Below are 18,855 nucleotides of genomic sequence, written 5' to 3' on the forward strand. Positions count from 1 at the left end.
TACCGGGGCAGTCTCAGCCTCCCACTGCCCAGGGCAAACTCTCTTGAGCAAACATTTCCCCCCATCCTCCGAGAACTTCTGCTTTACACAATAGCCTGTTTTTGCCTGAAACCCATTTATCCAACTGGACAAGAGGAAGGTAGGTTTTCCCTGATGGTGCTTGCTAAAACAACCTCACCAAGGGAAGGGGAAGGCTTCCGGACAGGAAGACATCAGGCCCAAACACCAATAAAACCTACTTCCTGGCCAAAATGTGGAGCAGCATTACTGAGCCATGCTTGACTAGCAGAGGTAACACGCTCCACTGTAACCTGTCTTGCATGAATTATACACATGGTTGTCGATAAACCCAAACCGGGGCCTGAAAATGTTTGTTGGGATGGGAGGAGGGAGTTAGGAAGCCGGAGAATTAGTCTCTCTAGGGCTCAAAGGGGGAAACAGGAGATGCTTCAGTTGAACTCCCTGTAATGCCCTCTGGGTAGGTTTAAAAATACATCTCAGCAGCAGTTACTGGACCTGCAGCCTGGGCTGCCTTCTCGGGGGCCCCGTGTTGGCAAACAGCAAGAGGAAGCCCAGTGACCCGAGGCGACTGGAAGCTGACTGTGTAAGTCGGGGTTGATGGAGGGAATGGGCTAAACAAGAACCCAAGAATCAACTCCATGCTCCTACTCTCCTTAGTGTGCAAGCACCTCACGCCGGTGTCTGTTCGGTGCTAAACCAACTGCAGCAGGACTAGAGGCGTCAGGCCCTAGGCTTCCGAGAGAAATGGAAATGCCCAGAAAACCCTGGCTGAAAACTAGTTAACTGCAAAGTGGCTTTGGTCAGAAACTCTCTGTTCTCAGGGAAGAGCTCCAAAGGGGTGGAGTGGGGTTGAAAGCAGCCTGAGACCACACAGCTCCATACAAACTTGTCTTCACTGACGGCTACCCAAGGGTTCAGCCCTCTTTGCTTCCAACAAAGGAGATACCAGGGGATACCAGGGGCAGGTACTGAGAAACAAAGCTGAATGCCCAAGCTGCCCCGTGGAGCCCTCCGAAGCCCAGAGCAGCCAGGAGCGCTTTCCTGTCATCGCCCTGTCGCACCCTGGAACCCTGCACACAGGCCACAACATTCTCTTCTGCTGTTACTTCTACTGAGGGAACCAACTTCCCCTCAGAGATACTGCAAGAACCTTCCTACAAGGCCTGCCAAGCTCTCTGGCAACTAAAATGTGCTTAATGCCCCCATTTCCTGCTGCTACAAGAAAAGAACAGATAAATGCCCACAACCAAACTCACCAATTCATGGACTTTCCTGAAGCTGGTTTCTCAAAAGCAAAATGTGATGCAGCAAAGTCCTTACTGACCATGTTCAGGGAATGAAATTGTTAACTGAATCTCCTCTTCCGACAAAAAATTTAAGTTATTGTAATGAAAGTACATTTATGGGTTGAATTTACGGAGGTAGTGATCTACCTCTGAAGAGAGGAAAGAAGTTTAAAGTTTAATTCATTTCTCTTCCACCCAAAATTATTTACTGTGGCTTAAGGGTGAATTTAATCAGAATTTATGTGTTTTCTCATTATGTTTTCATGTTCAGAACATTCACTGAAACCTATCATTAACCACAACATAACTGCAGGTCCCCAACCTCACATAATCTTACAGCCTTTAAGCTCACGTAAAAGAAAAATATTTTATCCTTCCCAGAAACTGCTCAATTTTAGTAGCTTTCTTTTTGTTTAAGAACACTCCCTTCTCTTCCTGTGGTACATTTCCTAGTCCCTGTGCCCATTCTGACTATGAACCAAGAAAAAAATTGGTCAAAGATGTTAATAAGTTTCTTTTAGGTGCATAGCCATGAAAGTTATCTAGTATGGAAAGCCCCGAGTTAAACTCTGAGTTAAGTAAAGGTTAAAGAGAACTTGCTGGGAAGCCATAACAATTTGACTTCCCATCATTAGGCAAAATTAAAGAAAGGCATTTGACAAGAGTCTGGCAAAAGGAAAGAAACTGTAACGTAACAGCTAACTAGGGTCATGAGCCTGGAAGAGGGAAAAGGATATTTTCATCATGATAAAGAGGATACGCAATACTTTTTTAAATTTATTTTTAATGTTTATCTATGCAAACTTCAGAATTTGTGAGTATGCCCAGAGAGTTCATCATATTAAATGGAATCCATTTTAAGAAGAGCTCCTGGTTGGAAATTAACCCATGCACTTATGATCAATTAATCTACAACAAAGGAGGCCAGGATATACAATAAAGGAAAGACAGTCTCTTCAATAACTGGTGCTGGGAAAACTGGACAGCTACACGTAAAAGAATGAAGTTAGAACATTCTCTAATACCATATACAAAAATAAACTCAAAATGGATTAAAGACCTAAATGTAAGACCAGAAACCATAAAACTCTTAGAAGAAAACACAGGCAGAATACTCTTTGATATAAATCGTAGCAATATTTTTTTTGGATCTGTCTCGTAAAGCAAAGGAAATAAAAACAAAAATAAACACATGGGACCTAATTAAACTTAAAAGCTTTTACACAGCAAAGGAAACCACCAACAAAACAAAAAGATAACCTATGAAATGGGAGAAGATATTTGCAAATGACATGAGCAGTAAGGGGGGTTAATATCCAACATATATAAACAGCTCATATAACATCAAAAAAACCCCAAAAAGCCTGATTAAAAAATGGGCAGGGGCTTCCCTGGTGGTGCAGTGTTTGAGAGTCCGCCTGCCGATGCAGGGGACACGGGCTCGTGCCCCAGTCTGGGAAGATGCCGCGGAGCATCTGGGCCCTTGAGCCATGGCCGCTGAGCCTGCACGTCCAGAGCCTGTGCTCCACAACGGGAGAGGCCACAACAGTGAGAGGCCCGCATACCATAAAAAAAAAAAAAAAAAGGGCAGAAGATCTGAATAGACATTTTTCCAAAGAAGACATGCAGATGGCCAACAGGCACACAAAGAGATGCTCAAAACCGCTAATGACCAGGGAAATGCAAATCAAAACCACAGTGAAATATCACATCACACCTGTCAGAACGACTATCATCAAAAAGAACACAAGTAACAAATGTCGGAGAGGATGTGGAAAAAAGGGAACCCTTGTACACTGTTGGTGAGAATGTAAATTGGTGCAGCCACTGTAGAAAACAGTATGTAGGTTCCTCAAAAAACTAAAAATAGAGCTACCATATGACCTAGCAATTCCACTCCTGGGTATATATTTGAAAGAAATAAAGACACGAATTCGAAAAGATACATGCACATCAATGTTCACAGCAGCAGTATTTACAATTGCCAATATATGGAAGCAACTTAAGTATCCATTAACAGATGAATGGATAAAGAAGATGTGATGTGTATGTGTGTGTATATATATATATATATACACACAATGGACTACTACCCAGACATAAAAAAGAATAAAATTTTGTCATTTTCAACAACATGGATGGATTTGGAGGCTATTATTCTAAGTAAATAAGACAGAGAAAGACAAATACTGTATGATGTCACTTACATGTGGAAGTGGAATCCAAAAATTACAGCAAACTAGTGAATACGACAGAAAAGCAGCAGACTCACAGATATAGAGAACAAACCATCAGTTACCAGTGGGGAGAGGGAAAGAGAGAGGGGCAATACACCGGTAGGGGATTAAGAGGTATAAACTATCAATATTATGCATAAAAAGCTACAAGGATATACAGTAGAAACTCACACAACATTGTAAAACAACTATACTCCAAAAAAAAATTTTTAAGCTACAAGTATATATTGTATAATACAGGGAATACAGCCAATATTTTACAATGACTATAAATGGAGTATAATATGTAAAAATTGTGAATCACTATGTTGTACGCCTGTAACCTATACAATATTGTACATCAAGTATACTTCAATTAAAAAAAAGAAGAGTTCCTCCTCTTGGCCCAAAGCCAATCCCTTCACCCCTGCCCTAAATCTCCCCAACCTCTTTCTCAAGGACCCCTTCTGTGGAGCCCGTCAGTGGTTTCACCTTTTCCTCCTACTGGCTGCTTTCTGTCAGTTTTGGGCGGGGGGGGGGGGGGAGGTTGTTTGTTTTTTGGCCAAGCCATGCAGCTTGTGGGATCTTAGTTCCCCGCCCAGGGAATGAACCCAGGCCCTTGGTAGTAAAAGTGCAGGAATCCCCTCTATCAGTATTTAAACATGCTGCAGTCTTTCCCACTTTTAAAGGAAAACAATAAACAACAACAACCCTCACTGGAGTTCACTCTCCTCCAGTTCTCTCCCCTCCACTTCTCTCTGCTAGAAAGGGCTGTCTACAGATACAGGCTTGCCTTCCTCACCCCTTACTCATGCGCCATCTATCAAATCTCATTCTCCTCACTCCTTGCTTCAGCCAAGGCCTCCAAAGTACCACCTTATTTCCAAATCCAGTCACTGGTCGCCAGGTTTTTACCATTATGCACATCTTCATGGTGTCCATCCTCTCACTCATTTTCGTAATACTTTCTCCCTTGACTTCTGCGATACTCCTCCTTGTCATTTGTCCTCTCAATCTCTTCTATGGGGTTTTGCTCTTTGTCTTTCCATTAATTTCATTTCACTACTTCCACATGTAATTCTGAAACTCCCGGGGTACAGGAACCCTCTAAGGAAACCATCATGTCATTGCAGGCAGGTTGGGCAGGCCATTCCAGCACACTGAGAAAGATCCCTAGGTTGATTCACAGGGCTTGATTCGTGCCGCTTATCCTGGTAAGGACACACTGAGCCCTCCTAATCTTCTCTGTGATAGATGGATTCCAAGAATATGCCTCCAGTATGGACATCCCTCAGTATCCAGTATCCGTGGAGGACTGCTTCCAGGACCCCCCATAGATACCAAAATCTCTGGATACTCAAGTCCCTTACCTAAAATGGTGTAGTATTTGCAGATACCCTGTGCACATCCTGTTGTATACTTTAAATCATCTCTAGATTACTTACAATACCCAGTGCAATGTAAATGTTATGTAAATAGCTGCTAGTGCATGGAAAATTCAACTTGAGCCTTGGGGAACTTTCTGGAATTTTCAAAAATATTTTCAATGCACAGATGTGGAACCCACAGATATGGAGGGATGACTGTACCTGTCTATTCCTCTACTCTCTCATCTCCTCAAACCCCACTAAAGCTGAGGATAAAATCTGTCATTGCTTCATATAAACTCTGGACAAAATATGAAAACAACTACCTGTGAGCACTAAAGAACAACAAAGATAGGCAAATTCTGGAGCCGAACCAACAGGTGGAAGAAGGGAATGGTACTGGGTGAGTCTCTGTGTTAAGCTTCCTTTTTTTTTTTTCAGTGCTCCCAGTCTGAAGGCAGGCTCCAGTCTGTGCCAGGCAAGGCAGCTAAAATGTGAATAGAAAACCTTCCATCCTTCTTGACTGAAGAACCAGAGGATGAAGTTTGAGACAACCACAGATGCTGGAAAGTGAGGGAGGAATCCTGAAAAGGAGAGGCCAGAGACAGGAAGGCTCAAATTCTGTTTATAAACTGGGCCCAAATCTCTGGTTGACCTCACTTGCATGGGACAGACTTCAAACAATTGTGCGAAAGATAAAGAACTGAACTGAGATTAGAATTGCACCCAAAACACCAAGTTTCCATTTTGAGTCCAATCAACTTACTATATGCTTTAAAAAAACACACTCTACAGAGGAATGTAAAAAAAATCCAGACTCTACATGCACCCCAATGTTCACTGCAGCACTATTTACAATAGCCAGGACATGGAAGCAACCTAAATGTCCAACAACAGAGGAATGGATGAAGAAGATGTGGTACATATATACAATGGAATATTACTCAACCATAAAAATGAAATAATGCCATCTGCAGCAACATGGACTTAGGAAATTGTTATAGTGAAGAAAGTCAGAGAGAGAAAGACAAATATCATATGATATTGCTTAAATGTGGAATCTAAAAAAAAGTGGTACAAATGAACTTATTTATAGAACAGAAATAGAGTCACAGACATAGAAAACAATCTATGGTTACCAAGGGGGAACGGGAGGAAGGATACATTGGGAGATTGGGGTTGACATATACACACTACCACATATAAAACAGATAACTAATAAGGACCTACTTTATAGCACTGGGAACTCTATTCAATACTCTGTAATGCCCTCTACAGTAAAAGAATCTAAAAAAGAGTGGATATATGTATAACTGATTCACTTTGCTGCACAGCAGAAACTAACACAACATTGTAAACCAACTATACTCCAATAAAAAAATTTTTTTTTAAATCCAGAGTCTCCACAACATAACAATAACAATGCACAGGGCAGGAGGGACTCTGAAGGGTTGGGCAAGAGGCCTCTGCATTTGGCACCCTATGAGCAAGTGAAACTAGATGATGCACAAAGGAAAAGAAAAAAAAGGTTCTGCTGTTTGCCTTCTGCCACAAGAGTAGCATGTCCCCAAAAGGAGCTTCTCTTTGACTCTGGTACCCCAGAATAAGAAGACCTGTGGAACAGAGTAGCCAACATGTGGCAACTGCCATGCAAGACTTAACAACAAAAACACAGTCTGGGGGGACCTTCAAGATGGCGGAGGACTAACACGTGGAGCTCACCTTCCTCCCCACAAATACATCAAAAATACATCTAGGTGTGAAACAACTCCTACAGAACACCTACTGAACGCTGGCAGAAGACCTCAGACCTCCCAAAAGGCAAGAAACCCCCCCCCATGAACCTGGGTAGGGCAAAAGAAAAAAGAATAAACAGACTAAAGAATAGGGACGGAACCTGCACCAGTGGGAAGGAGCTGTGAAGGAGGAAAGGTTTCCACACACCAGGAAGGCCCTTCGCGGGCACAGACTGCGGGTGGCGGAGGGGGGAAGCTTCGGAGCCGCGGAGGAGAGCACAGCAACAGGGGTGCGGAGGGCAAAGCGGAGAGATTCCCGCACAGAGGATCAGTGCCGACCGGCACTCACCAGCCCGAGAGACTTGTCTGCTGACCCGTCGGGGCGGGCAGGAGCTAGGAGCTGAGGCTCGGGCTTCGGTCGGAGCGCAGGGAGAGGACTGGGGTTGGCTGCATGAAGACATGTGTGAAGGCGGCTAGTGCACCACGGCTAGCCGGGAGGGAGTCCGGATAAAAGTCTGGACCTGCCTGTTTTGAAGGGCGCAAGGAGAGGGGATTCCTTCCCCGTGTGCCCACAGAAGGCAGAGCACCACCTAAGCGAGCTCCGGAGATGGTCGTGAGCCACGGCTATCAGCTCAGACCCCAGAGACGGGCATGAAATGCTAACGCTGTTGCTGCTGTGCAGCCCGCCACTGCCAGGGTCCCGGGATCCAGGGACAACTTCCCCATGAGAACACACAGTGCGCCTCAGGTTGCTGCAACGTCACGCCGGCCTCTGCTGCCGCAGTCTCACCCTGCATTCTGTACCCCTCCCTCCCCTCAGCCTGAGACAGCAAGAGAGCCCTAATCAGCTGCTGCTTTAACCCCCTCCTGTCTGGGCGGGGAACAGATGCCTGAGGGCGACCTGCACGCAGAGGCGGGGCCAAAACCACAGCTGAACCCCAGGAGCTGTGCAAACAAAGAAGAGAAAGGGAAATCTCTCCCAGCAGCCTCAGGAGCAGCAGATTAAATCTCCACAATCAACTTGATGTACCCTGCATCTGGGGAGTAACTTAATAGACAACGAATTGTCCCAAAATTGAGGCGGTGGACTTTGGGAGCAACTGTAGACTTTGGGTTTGCTGCCTGCGACTGATGTGTTTCTGATTTTTATATTTATCTTAGTTTAGTTTTTAGTGCTTGTTATCATTGGTGGATTTGTTTATTGGTTTGGTTGCTCTCTTCTTTCTATTTTTTTTCTTTTATTTTTTAAATATTTTTTTAATTTCTTTTTTCTTCTTTTTTCTCTTCTTTTTCTTCTGAGCCATGTGTCTGACAGGGTCTTTGTTTTCCGGCCGGGTGTCAGGCCTGAGCCTCCAACGTGGGAGAGCAGAGTCCAGGACATTGGACCACCAGAGACCTCATGGCCCCACCTAATATCAATTGGCGAGAGCTCTCCCAGAGATCTCCGTCTCAACACTAAGACCCAGCTCCACCCAGCGGTCAGCAAGCTCCAGTGCTGGACTCCCCATGCCAAACAACTACCAAGACAGGAACACAAACCCACCCATTAGCACAGAGGCTGCCTAAAATCATACTAAGTTCACAGACACCCCAAAACACACCACCGGATGTGGTCCCGCCCACCAGAAAGACAAGATCCAGCCCCACTCACCAGAACACAGGTGTCAGGGTCCCCCACCAGGAAGCCTACACAATCCACTGAACCAACCTCACCCACGGGGGACAGTCACCAAAAACAACAGGAATTACGAACTGCAGCCTGAGAAAAGGAGACCCCAAACACAGTAAGGTAAACAAAATGAGAAGACAGAGAAATATGCAGCAGATGAAGGAGCAAGGTAAACACCCACCAGACCAAACAAATGAAGAGGAAATAGGCAGTCTACCTGAAAAAGAACTCAGAATAATGAGAGTAAAGATGTCCAAATCTTGGAAATGGAGAAAATACAAGAAGTGTTTAACAAGGACCTAGAAGAACGAAAGAGCAAACAAACAATTATGCACAACACAATAAATGAAATTAAAAATTCTCTAGAAGGAATCAATAGCAGAATAACTGAGGCAGAAGAACGGATAAGTGACCTGGAAGATAAAACAGTGGAAATAACTACCACAGAGCAGAATAAAGAAAAAAGAATGAAAAGAATTGAGGACAATCTCAGAGACCTCTGGGACAACATTAAATGCACTAACATTCAAATTATAGGGGTCCCAGAAGAAGAAGAGAAAAAGAAAGGGTCTGAGAAAACATTTGAAGAGATTATACTTGAAAACTTGCCTAACATCGGAAAGGAAATAGTCAATCAAGTCCAGTAAGCGCAGAGAATCCCATACAGGATAAATCCAAGGAGAAACGTGCCAAGACATATATTAAAAGACTATCAAAAATTAAATAGAAAGAAAAAATACCAAAAGCAGCAAGGGAAAAGCAACAAATAACATACAAGGGAATCCCCATAAGGTCAACAGATGATTGTTCAGCAGACACTCTGCAAGCCAGAGGGAGAGGCAGGACATACTTAATGTGATGAAAGGGAAAAACCTACAACCAAGATTACTCTACCCAGCAAGGATCTCATTCAGATTTGACAGAGAAATTAAAACCTTTACAGACAAGCAAAAGTTAAGAGAATTCAGCATCACCAAACCAACTTTACAACACATGCTAAAGGAACTTCTCTAGGCAGGAAAAACAGAGAAGGAAAAGACCTATAAAAACAAACGCAAAACAATTGAGGAAACGGTAACAGGAACATACATATCGATAATTACCTTAAATGTAAATGGATTAAATGCTCCAACGAAAACACACAGGCTCACTGAATAGATACAAAAACAAGACCCATATATATGCTGTCTACAGGAGACCCACTTCAGACCAAGGAACACATACAGACTGAAAATGAGAGGTTGGAAAAAGATATTCCATGCAAACAGAAATCAAAAGAAAGATGGAGTAGCAGTTCTCATATCAGACAAAATAGACTTTAAAAAAAAGACTATGAGAAGAGACAAAGAAGGACACTACATAATGATCGAAGGGTCAATCTAAGAAGAAGATATAACAACTGTAAATATTTATGCACCCAACATAGGAGCATCTCAATACATAGGCGAATGCTAACAGCCATAAAAGGAGAAATCGACAGTAACACAATCATAGTACGGGACTTTAACAACCCACTTTCACCAATGGACAAATCATCCAAAATGAAAATAAATAAGGAAAAAAAACCATATGATCATCTCAATAGATGCAGAAAAAGCTTTTGACAAAATTCAACACCATTTATGATTTAAAAAACTCTCCAAAAAGTAAGAATAGAGGGAACCTACCTCAACAAAATAAAGGCCATATATGACAAACCCACAGCTAACATCGTTCTCAGTAGTGAAAAACTGAAATCATTTCCTCTGAGATCAGGAACAAGACAAGGTTGCCCACTCTCACCACTACTATTCAACATAGTTTTGGAAGTTTTAGCCACAGCAATCAGAGAATAAAAAGAAATAAAAGAAATCCAAATTGGAAAAGAAGAAGTAAAACTGTCACTGTTTGCAGATGACACGATACTATGCCTAGAGAATCCTAAAGATGCTACCAGAAAACTACTAGAGCTAATCAAGGAATCTGGTAAAGTAGCAGGATACAAAATTAATGCACAGAAATCTCTTCCATTCCTACACACTAATGACGAAAAATCTTAATGTGAAATTAAGGAAACACTCCCATTTACCACTGCAACAAAAAGAATAAAATACCTAGGAATAAACCTACCTAAGGAGACAAAAGACCTGTATGCAGAAAACTATAAGACCCTGATGAAAGGCATTAAAAGACAATACAAACAGATGGAGAGATATACCATGTTCTTGGATTGGAAGAAACAACATTGTGAAATTGACTCTACTACTCAAAGTAATTGTCAGATTCAATGTGATCCCTATCAAACTACAAATGGCATTTTTTGCAGAACTAGAACAAAAAATTTCACAATTTTTATGGAAACACCAAAGACCCTGAATAGCCAAAGCAATCTTGAGAAAGAGAAACAGAGCTGGAGGAATCAGGCTCCTTGGCTTCAGACTATACTACAAAGTTACAGTCATCGGAACAGTATGGTACTGGCACAAAAAACAGAAATATAGACCAATGGAACAGGATAGAAAGCCCAGAGATAAACCCATGCACATATGGTCACCTTATCTTTGATAAAGGAGGCAGGAATATACAATGGAGAAAAGACAGTCTCTTCAATAAGTGGTGCTGGGAAAACTGGACAGCTACATGTAAAAGAATGAAATTAGAACAATTCCTAACACCATACACAAAAATAAACTCAAAAATGGAATAAAGACCTAAATGTAAGGCCAGACACTATCAAACTCTTAGAGGAAAACATAGGCAGAACACTCTGTGACATAAATCACAGCAAGATCCTTTTTGACCCATCTCCTACAGAAATGGAAATAGAAGCAAAAATAAACAAATGGGATCTAATGAAACTTAAAAGCTTTTGCACAGCAAAGGAAACCATAAACAAGATGAAAAGACAACCCTCAGAATGGGAGAAATATTTGCAAATGAAGCAACTGACAAAGGGTTAAGCTCCAAAATACACAAGCAGCTCATGCAGCTCAGTAACAAACAAACAAACAACCCAATCCAAAAATGGGCAGAAGACCTAAATAGACATTTCTCCAAAGAAGATATAGAGATTGCCAACAAACACATGAAAGGATGCTCAACATCACTAATCATTAGAGAAATGCAAACCAAAAGCACAATGATGTATCACCTCATACCGGTCAGAATGGCCATCATCAAGAACTCTACAAACAACAAATGCTGGAGAGGGTGTGGAGAAAAGGGAACCCTCTTGCACTGTTGGTGGGAATATAAATTGATACAGCCAGTATGGAGAACTGTATGGAGGTTCCTTAAAAAGCTAAAAACAGAACTACCATATGACCCAGCAATCCCACTACTGGGCATATATCCAGAAAAAATCATAATTCAGAAAGAGACACATACCACAATGTTTATCGCAGCACTGTTTACAGTAGCCAGGACATGGAAGCAACCTAAGTGTCCATTAATAGATGAATGGATAAAGACGAGGTGACACAAATATACAATGGAATATTAGTCAGCCATAAAAGGAAATGAAACTGAGTTATTTGTAGTGAGGTGGATGGACCTAGAGTCAGTCATACAGAGTGAAGTAAGTCAGAAAGAGAAAAACAAATACCATATGCTAACATACATATCTATCTAACATACATACATATCTAAAAAACATACATACATATCTAAAAAAAGACATGGTTCTAATGAACCGAGGGGCAGGAAAGGAATAAAGACGCAGATGTAGAGAATGGACTTAAGGACATGGGGAGGGGGAAGGGTAAGCTGGGACAAAGTGAAAGAGTGGCATGGACATATATATACTACTAAATGTCAAATAGATAGCTAGTGTGAAGCAGCTGCATAGCACAGGGAGATCAGCTCGGTGCTTTGTGACCACCTAGAGGGGTGGGATAATGAGGGAGGGAGGGAGACACAAGAGGGAGGGGATATGGGGACATATGTATACATACAGCTGATTCACTTTGTTATACAGCAGCAACTAACACAACATTGTAAAGCAATTATATACTCCAATAAAGATGTTTAAAAAAATAAAAAAACACAATCCAAAAAAAAAGCAATGTACAGGATCAATCCAAATTTCTTGACATACACAGAGAAAATGTGACGCATTGTCAAGGGAAAAAAAAGATAATCGTGAAGACCAGCCCCAAGCTGACCCAGATGTTGCAACTAGCAGGCAAGGATTAGACAGCTGCTATTTTCACTATGCTTTGTTGCAAAACGGAAAATAAGGTCACAATGAATTAAAAGGCAGGGAATCACAGAAGAGAAAGAGAAACTATATATGAAAAGAACCACATGTAAATTCTAAAACTGAAAAACACAACATCTAAAATAAAACACTCACTGGATGGGCCTAATAGCGGAATGGAAATAGAGGAAGAAAGAAAGGCTCAGTGAACTTGAAAATGGTTGAATAGAAGCTCTCCAATACGAAGGACAGAGAGAGAAAAAATTGGGGCAAAGAAATGAACAGAGCCTTGGGTACAGAAAAAATACTTAAAGAAGGAACGGCCAAAATGTCCCCCAAATTAATCAAAGATGCACATCAAAGGCTTTTAAACTACCCAAGCAAGTCTAGTGCCGAGACCTTTTACTGCATGTCTTAATTCTCAGGTCCAATCTATAGAGGTGAGGAAGTATGCCCGCACTGGGATAGCTGTGAGTAGAGAAATATGTATTTGAACAGGAAATGTGTAATATTCAATAGGTAGGAAAAGACTCAAGCCTACTACCATCTTGCTTCTTTCCTGGCTTTTCTAAAAGCCCTTTCACTTTTAGCTCTTCCCCCTTACACTCCTATTTACCAAGGAGTCTTGTCAATACAGGAAGGAATCTGTGCCACCAACTCTCTGCCCTCTTCCCTGCAGTCAAACCCATCAGGGGTGAACCCGATTCCATCCTCCCCCTCTGCGCCTCCATTTCACCCTACCCTCGGCCCCTCTCCCTTTAAGAAAAAAGGTCTAACACCATCTTGAAGACTCACCTCTTTTTTCTGAGGCTGTCACTTTGCCCATCTTTAGGGATCTCACTTAGCTAACAAAATAATGTCCCAAAATGGGGCCCAACTGTTTTACATGGTGACATGCCTAAGGGGGAATGGGGCTTGAAGTACAAACCTCTCATTCATAAACTGATCTCAGGTCTACCCGAACTAAAGGCAGATCCTCTGTGAGAGAATTACTCAGGGCGGCAAGAAACAGTTCAACGTTAAGAAGGGCTGAAAAGCACAAGCACTCACCTCGTGATACCTGCTGTAAATGCCCGAGATTCACAGTCAGTACGAGTTGTGTGCGGCTGTAATCATGCCTCATGCTGGGATGATAACCTCTCCAGAAACCAGGTGTTTTTTGTGTCTGAGCTTAATCGCCAAACCTAGCCAAGCCACGGGCCACATGACTTTTTCATGCAGCAGGTGGCAGCCCCAAACTCAGAAACTAAGCCAGGTCAGCCTTTAGATAGGTAAGTGGGTCGGACATTCTAATAATCAAGAGTTCTAAGGGCAGAAGGATGACAATCCACACAGACACAGAGGTGTGCAGACACAGGGCTGACCCGTCCTTTCCCCAGCATCCTCTGGCAGAGAACCTAGATGACAACAACTCTACATTTCCCAATGGGGAACAGTTTTACTGTATGTATTCAGATATGGGCCAGAGTCTCTGCTGAGTTTATAAAGTTCAGAAAAGATGGTTGGTACAATCTCGATTTTTGTTAATTTATGTCAATAAAAGCCCACCAAAGCTCAAAAAAAAAGGGAGGCATCCTGACAGGGGCATAGGTATTTTTTTTTTTTTTCAGCCTATGAAAATGTGCCCAGCAGGGTAGGCACAGGGCTGAGAAATGATGAGACTGAGGGACGGGGGAGAGAAGAGATGCCTTCTGCTCATCCGTCCCTTAGTCCTCTTTCTGGGGAAGGAAATAAAGGAGAGGAGAGAAGCACTTCTGTTCTTTTTTCTTCCCATGGGTAACCATGATCCTGCCACTTTTCTTTTTAAGGCTCTTACAATCATTAATAAGTTGTTTTGGAAATTCTTTCAGGATCTTCATTCTTCCACTTCGGCCATATCTTAACATGAATGATTTTGCTATTCTGGCCTTGGCAGGGACAGAGAGACTTTCCGGGTGATATGTTTATTGTTGTAAGTGACACAAGGCAAAGATAACTTAGGACAGGTCAAAGGGCAAGTTTTTGTTTTGCAAAGCACCATCGGGAAGAGGGAGGGCATGTGGGGCTCCACTGGAGGCCTCAGAGCTAGTGGATGGGACAGGACGCCTGCTCCAGAGAAAGGATTTGTTCTCATTCTCCTGAGCTTGTGGGCAACAAACAGAAAGCATCCCTCAACATCCAACCCTCCAAGTATCCAAATATTTCCGGGACAATATCTGAAGCTGGCCTGTACTCTGTATTCCACAAGGCACTCCTGACTTCCTGCAAATCAGGTACAAAGAGAAGTGAAGACCAGCATCTGGAAACCGAACGTGATGTTTGTAATCCATTCCTCAACATGCTCTTATCCTTTCCTACCAATTGCATGTCTCTTATACATAAGCCTAGTTCCTTTCATGAGCACTGACTGTGGTTTCTTAAAACGAAAAGCAATGCTCCAGAATGATCCACTTCTCTTGTCGTGGTCTTTAGACTCATGGAAACAAAGAACGCTGCTTTCCTGGGAAAATGAAGCCCAAACTTTAAGGTTTCTATTGTTTAGTAAGTCACAGGTTGAAAAACAGGTTGCATAGATTACATTTTTTTTCATGAATCAGGACCCAGAAACCTTGTGCTGACCTCAAATCATTTAATATAACTACTCAGCATAAAGGTGACCTGATTCAAGTCAAGAGTCAGAAAAGACCCTCGAGTCCCTCTCATTCTCAAGCTGCCCCTGTCCAGGGGTTCCCACAAAGCCGAGAAATCCCTGGGCCTCATTCCCCACATTGTGGGTCTTTTGTGATAACCCAGACATGGACTTCTTCCTTTGGATCTAGAAGACAGCAGCTTTTAGGAGGAATACTTCATGCCTCCAACCCACATTCTCAACAGAGGACATTTCCAGGCCTACCCTGGGGGAAACTGAATGAACTGGTGTTCTGCTTAGCCAGGGTCACCTGGGACCTTTACAGAAAAGCACAAAATTGCAAGGCAAAGGCCGAAGCAATAGGAAGAAATTTTACCACGTCTTGCAAACCTGTAATGTGCGGGCATCGCGGTAGAACAATTTCACCTCCACCACACAGCAATCCTGCCCTGTAGGTATGAGGAACTTGGGAGGCAGAGAAGGCACCCAGCTCTCAGGTCTCATGTGGGGACTAAGTTCTACAACCTGAAACACTGCCCAACTGACTCAAAGATGTTTCTACTCCTCTGGGTCACCAGTCACAGGTCATCACCTGGAGATCACTAACTGAGCTGTCAACAGCAGATTCTGTTAGAGCCCTGCAACATGTGGAACAACCCTGAGACTGATCATGTGTCCCCACCCGCTCAGTACAGATACCTCTGCAGGCCAGACACGCCGAGCCACGGGGTTCAGTCTCCTCGCAGAGCTGGAGCTCAAGAATCAGAGTTGCTAAGTCAAGGGTAATGTAAAAGGAAATATTCTTTGTTCGTATTCCTGATGAATGTTCAAGGGGACCCCAACTCAAACTCTATAGCATAATTTCAAAAAAGCTCAAGTTCTCTTTCACCACGACCGACATCACTACCACCACCCAAGCTGACCTAGAGCTTCTGTGCAGAAGCCCAAAGTTCCTTTTGCTGCAGCAGCCACCCTCTTTCTAGTTATTATTTTCCTTTCCTACTTAACCTCCCACCCTTTTGATGTAGATCAATTTACAATTCCCACCCCACGGCTCCCCCTTCCCCCGCCCCAGCCCCAAGTAAGAATCCTTTCTCTTTAAGAGGGGGCTAGGGAAAACTAAACAGGCTAATAAATGCAGGATTTTCTTTGAGGGATGCAGTAAATTAACACTCAAGCATTAATAGCATGCATTGACAGTGCACGTCAATGCAATTTGAACGTTAGGTTAATGCTGTACGTTACTCCATTAGTGGTGTGCATTTATACGTTCACACTGTTGCCCTCACCTAGATGTGGTCAGGCCTTCCATTGGTGCGCACCCTTTCCGGTACTCCAGCTTGGGCTTGAAGGACTCTCTGGGCAGGTAAGAGTGATAGAGAGGGTAGTTCTTGGTATATTCGGAGAAAAGACATGGTTTCTCTGTTTTATCATAGATCCTGGTAGGGAGGTGTGGACAGCGATGCCGCCTAATTTTAAAAAAAGAAGAAAAAAAAAGGAATGTTAGGTTAGTTACCTTCTTGGGAAGAATACATGCAGTTTGCTACCTCCTCAAAATCTGACCCAGAGTATAAAATCATGACTGCCGGCATTGAAAACAGCAGTTTAACCCTTCCTTTTCTCTACTGAACTGTGTGAGGCGGCCAGAATTTCTTAAATGATCTGTAACTGCAATTGGTTAATTGTCAGAATTCCTTGAACCATAAAATTATGCACAAGCGTGGCTGATGACCAGCCATCACACGCGCCATGCTGCTTGTTTAAATACTGAAATACTTCCATACCATAATAGGTGAATGGTTGTGGCCCCCAAGGCATCTGAGTGCCAACCTAGTCCCTCCCCTGAGGCCCTCCCTCCCAATCACCCAGCAATTAAGGGCTTAACACCTGCCCTAATGGGGGCTCCAAGGCTGTGCTCCAGGGCCAGGCTACTGTCTTTCCTCATTAGTTCCTGGGTCAATTCAGAATATCACCCTCGCACACAAGGGGCATCATACCTAGCAGAACCACCTCAGTTCTGAGTATACTAAACACCATTGACTATGTGAAACCATTTGTACATTGAAAGTCTGGCTCCTTTATTCTTGCAGGTCTCACTTCACTTAGGCTTCCGCTGATCATCTTTACCTAAAATACACCCCTCCACGCCCTCACCTCTCAAACAGAGTTTCTCTCATCACGTGGATGCCTTTCCCATCACTTACTCTTATCTGTAATTGGCACATTTGTTGCTGAGTTTATTATCTGTCTCATCTATCAAGCTCAGAACCTTTTCCTATCTTTTTCACTGCTACATCCCTGGTACCTCTCATATCCTGCCTGGCACAGAGTAGGCATTCAATAAACATTTATTAAACGAATACTGAACATATGAATGAATGATTAAATAAACTTTATGCCTCATTATGCAGGGAGATGATAGATAATAATTTGAAGTTATAATTTATAGTGAGTTTTTCCATTTTACATGCATGGTAATAAATGACCTTATTATTCTACTTGCAGGTGAATAAAGGGCAGCTACTTGAGCTGCCCGAAACAAAGTAGTGTATCAATTATTTAAATGCCCACATACAACCCTTGCAAACCAGCTAGGGTACCTCTAATCATCAGACACCAGCACATCAACAAAACTCCACGTTAGTGATCTCCAACTTAGTTCTATCCAGAAATGGCATAGAATTTTCAAAACTTTTTTTACACTAAACTGATTCTGATTACAGAAACGAAGATACACAGTATTCTGGGGCAGCACATCAGAGAAAAGAGAAACAGACATACAGAGAACTCATCACTGCTCCGATCAAAAGCTGGTTTCTAGGCAACAGTTAGCGTGCCGCTCCCATTGTTAATAAGTTCAACCCTCCGCATAAATATTGCTGCCACCACTGTTATTGCTGTGTGCCTCTCTTCAACCTCCAGCCACCGCCCTGTCACCTGTCCCCACCAGGGAAAATGGTCAACACGTGCACGGTTCGTACGGGTAGAGCTGTATATGAACACGTTTACCCCTATTTTCATTTCACGTGTAGATTTGTGTATCAGGTTAGGATTCCCACAAACCTCAAATTAAAAGCCAAAAAGTGCTGGTTACTCAAAAATACCTCTGCAGATATATTTTATTCACCCATACTCTGAGAGAGAAATCAGGACTTTATGAAGGGTAACTTAGATTCAGGCACTTGCAGTAAAGTGGATTCCACAGGCCTAACAGTATTTTCCCTCTCTAGTGCCCTTTTTTTTTTTTTTTTTGCGGTACGCGGACCTCTCACTGTTGTGGCCTCTCCCGTTGCGGAGCACAGGCTCCGGACGCGCAGGCTCAGCGGCCATGGCTCACGGGCCCAGCCGCTCTGCGGCACGTGGGATCCTCCCGGACCGGGACACGTACCCCCCTCCCCTGCATTGGAAGGTGGACTCTCAACCACTGCGCCACCAGGGAAGCCCTCTAGTGCCCTTTTTTAAACCAGTAAAACTTTGCTTTTATATAACCCCCTTTCTATATTGTTACTTTTAAAAAATGTAACATATTGTAAAAGGCTCATTCCAAAAGAAAAATAAATTAAATGGCAAGAAACTACATTGCAACTGGTATTATAAGGGGATTTCAGTATAGCAACACAGTTGCATCCAGACATGGATGTTCCATTAAATGGAATTATATATAATATATATTTATAGGGCAGATTTTATTCATTTGACGTGTTGGTAGTTAACTAAGACCTTGTCTCACTTTGAAACATCAAAAACTCTCAACTGAAAGTCAACTTTTCATCGC

The 18,855-nt window shown here is 42.8% G+C and overlaps 1 protein-coding gene across 1 annotated transcript in view; it reads right to left on the reverse strand.

Annotated features, from left to right (window-relative positions):
• Window positions 1-18,855, reverse strand: part of SAXO1 (stabilizer of axonemal microtubules 1) — a 33,639-nt gene that overhangs the window by 12,945 nt on the left and 1,839 nt on the right. Inside the window, exons 2-3 of the mRNA XM_024760457.1 lie at window positions 17,235-17,290; window positions 16,370-16,549 (exon numbers count right to left, since the gene is read on the reverse strand). Of these exons, the coding sequence (XP_024616225.1) occupies window positions 16,370-16,549; window positions 17,235-17,290 (236 nt within the window). The remainder of the gene's footprint in view (window positions 1-16,369; window positions 16,550-17,234; window positions 17,291-18,855) is intronic.

This window comes from Neophocaena asiaeorientalis, unplaced genomic scaffold, assembly GCF_003031525.2.
Source record: "Neophocaena asiaeorientalis asiaeorientalis breed wild unplaced genomic scaffold, Neophocaena_asiaeorientalis_V1.1 scaffold174, whole genome shotgun sequence".
Lineage (NCBI taxonomy): Eukaryota > Metazoa > Chordata > Mammalia > Artiodactyla > Phocoenidae > Neophocaena > Neophocaena asiaeorientalis.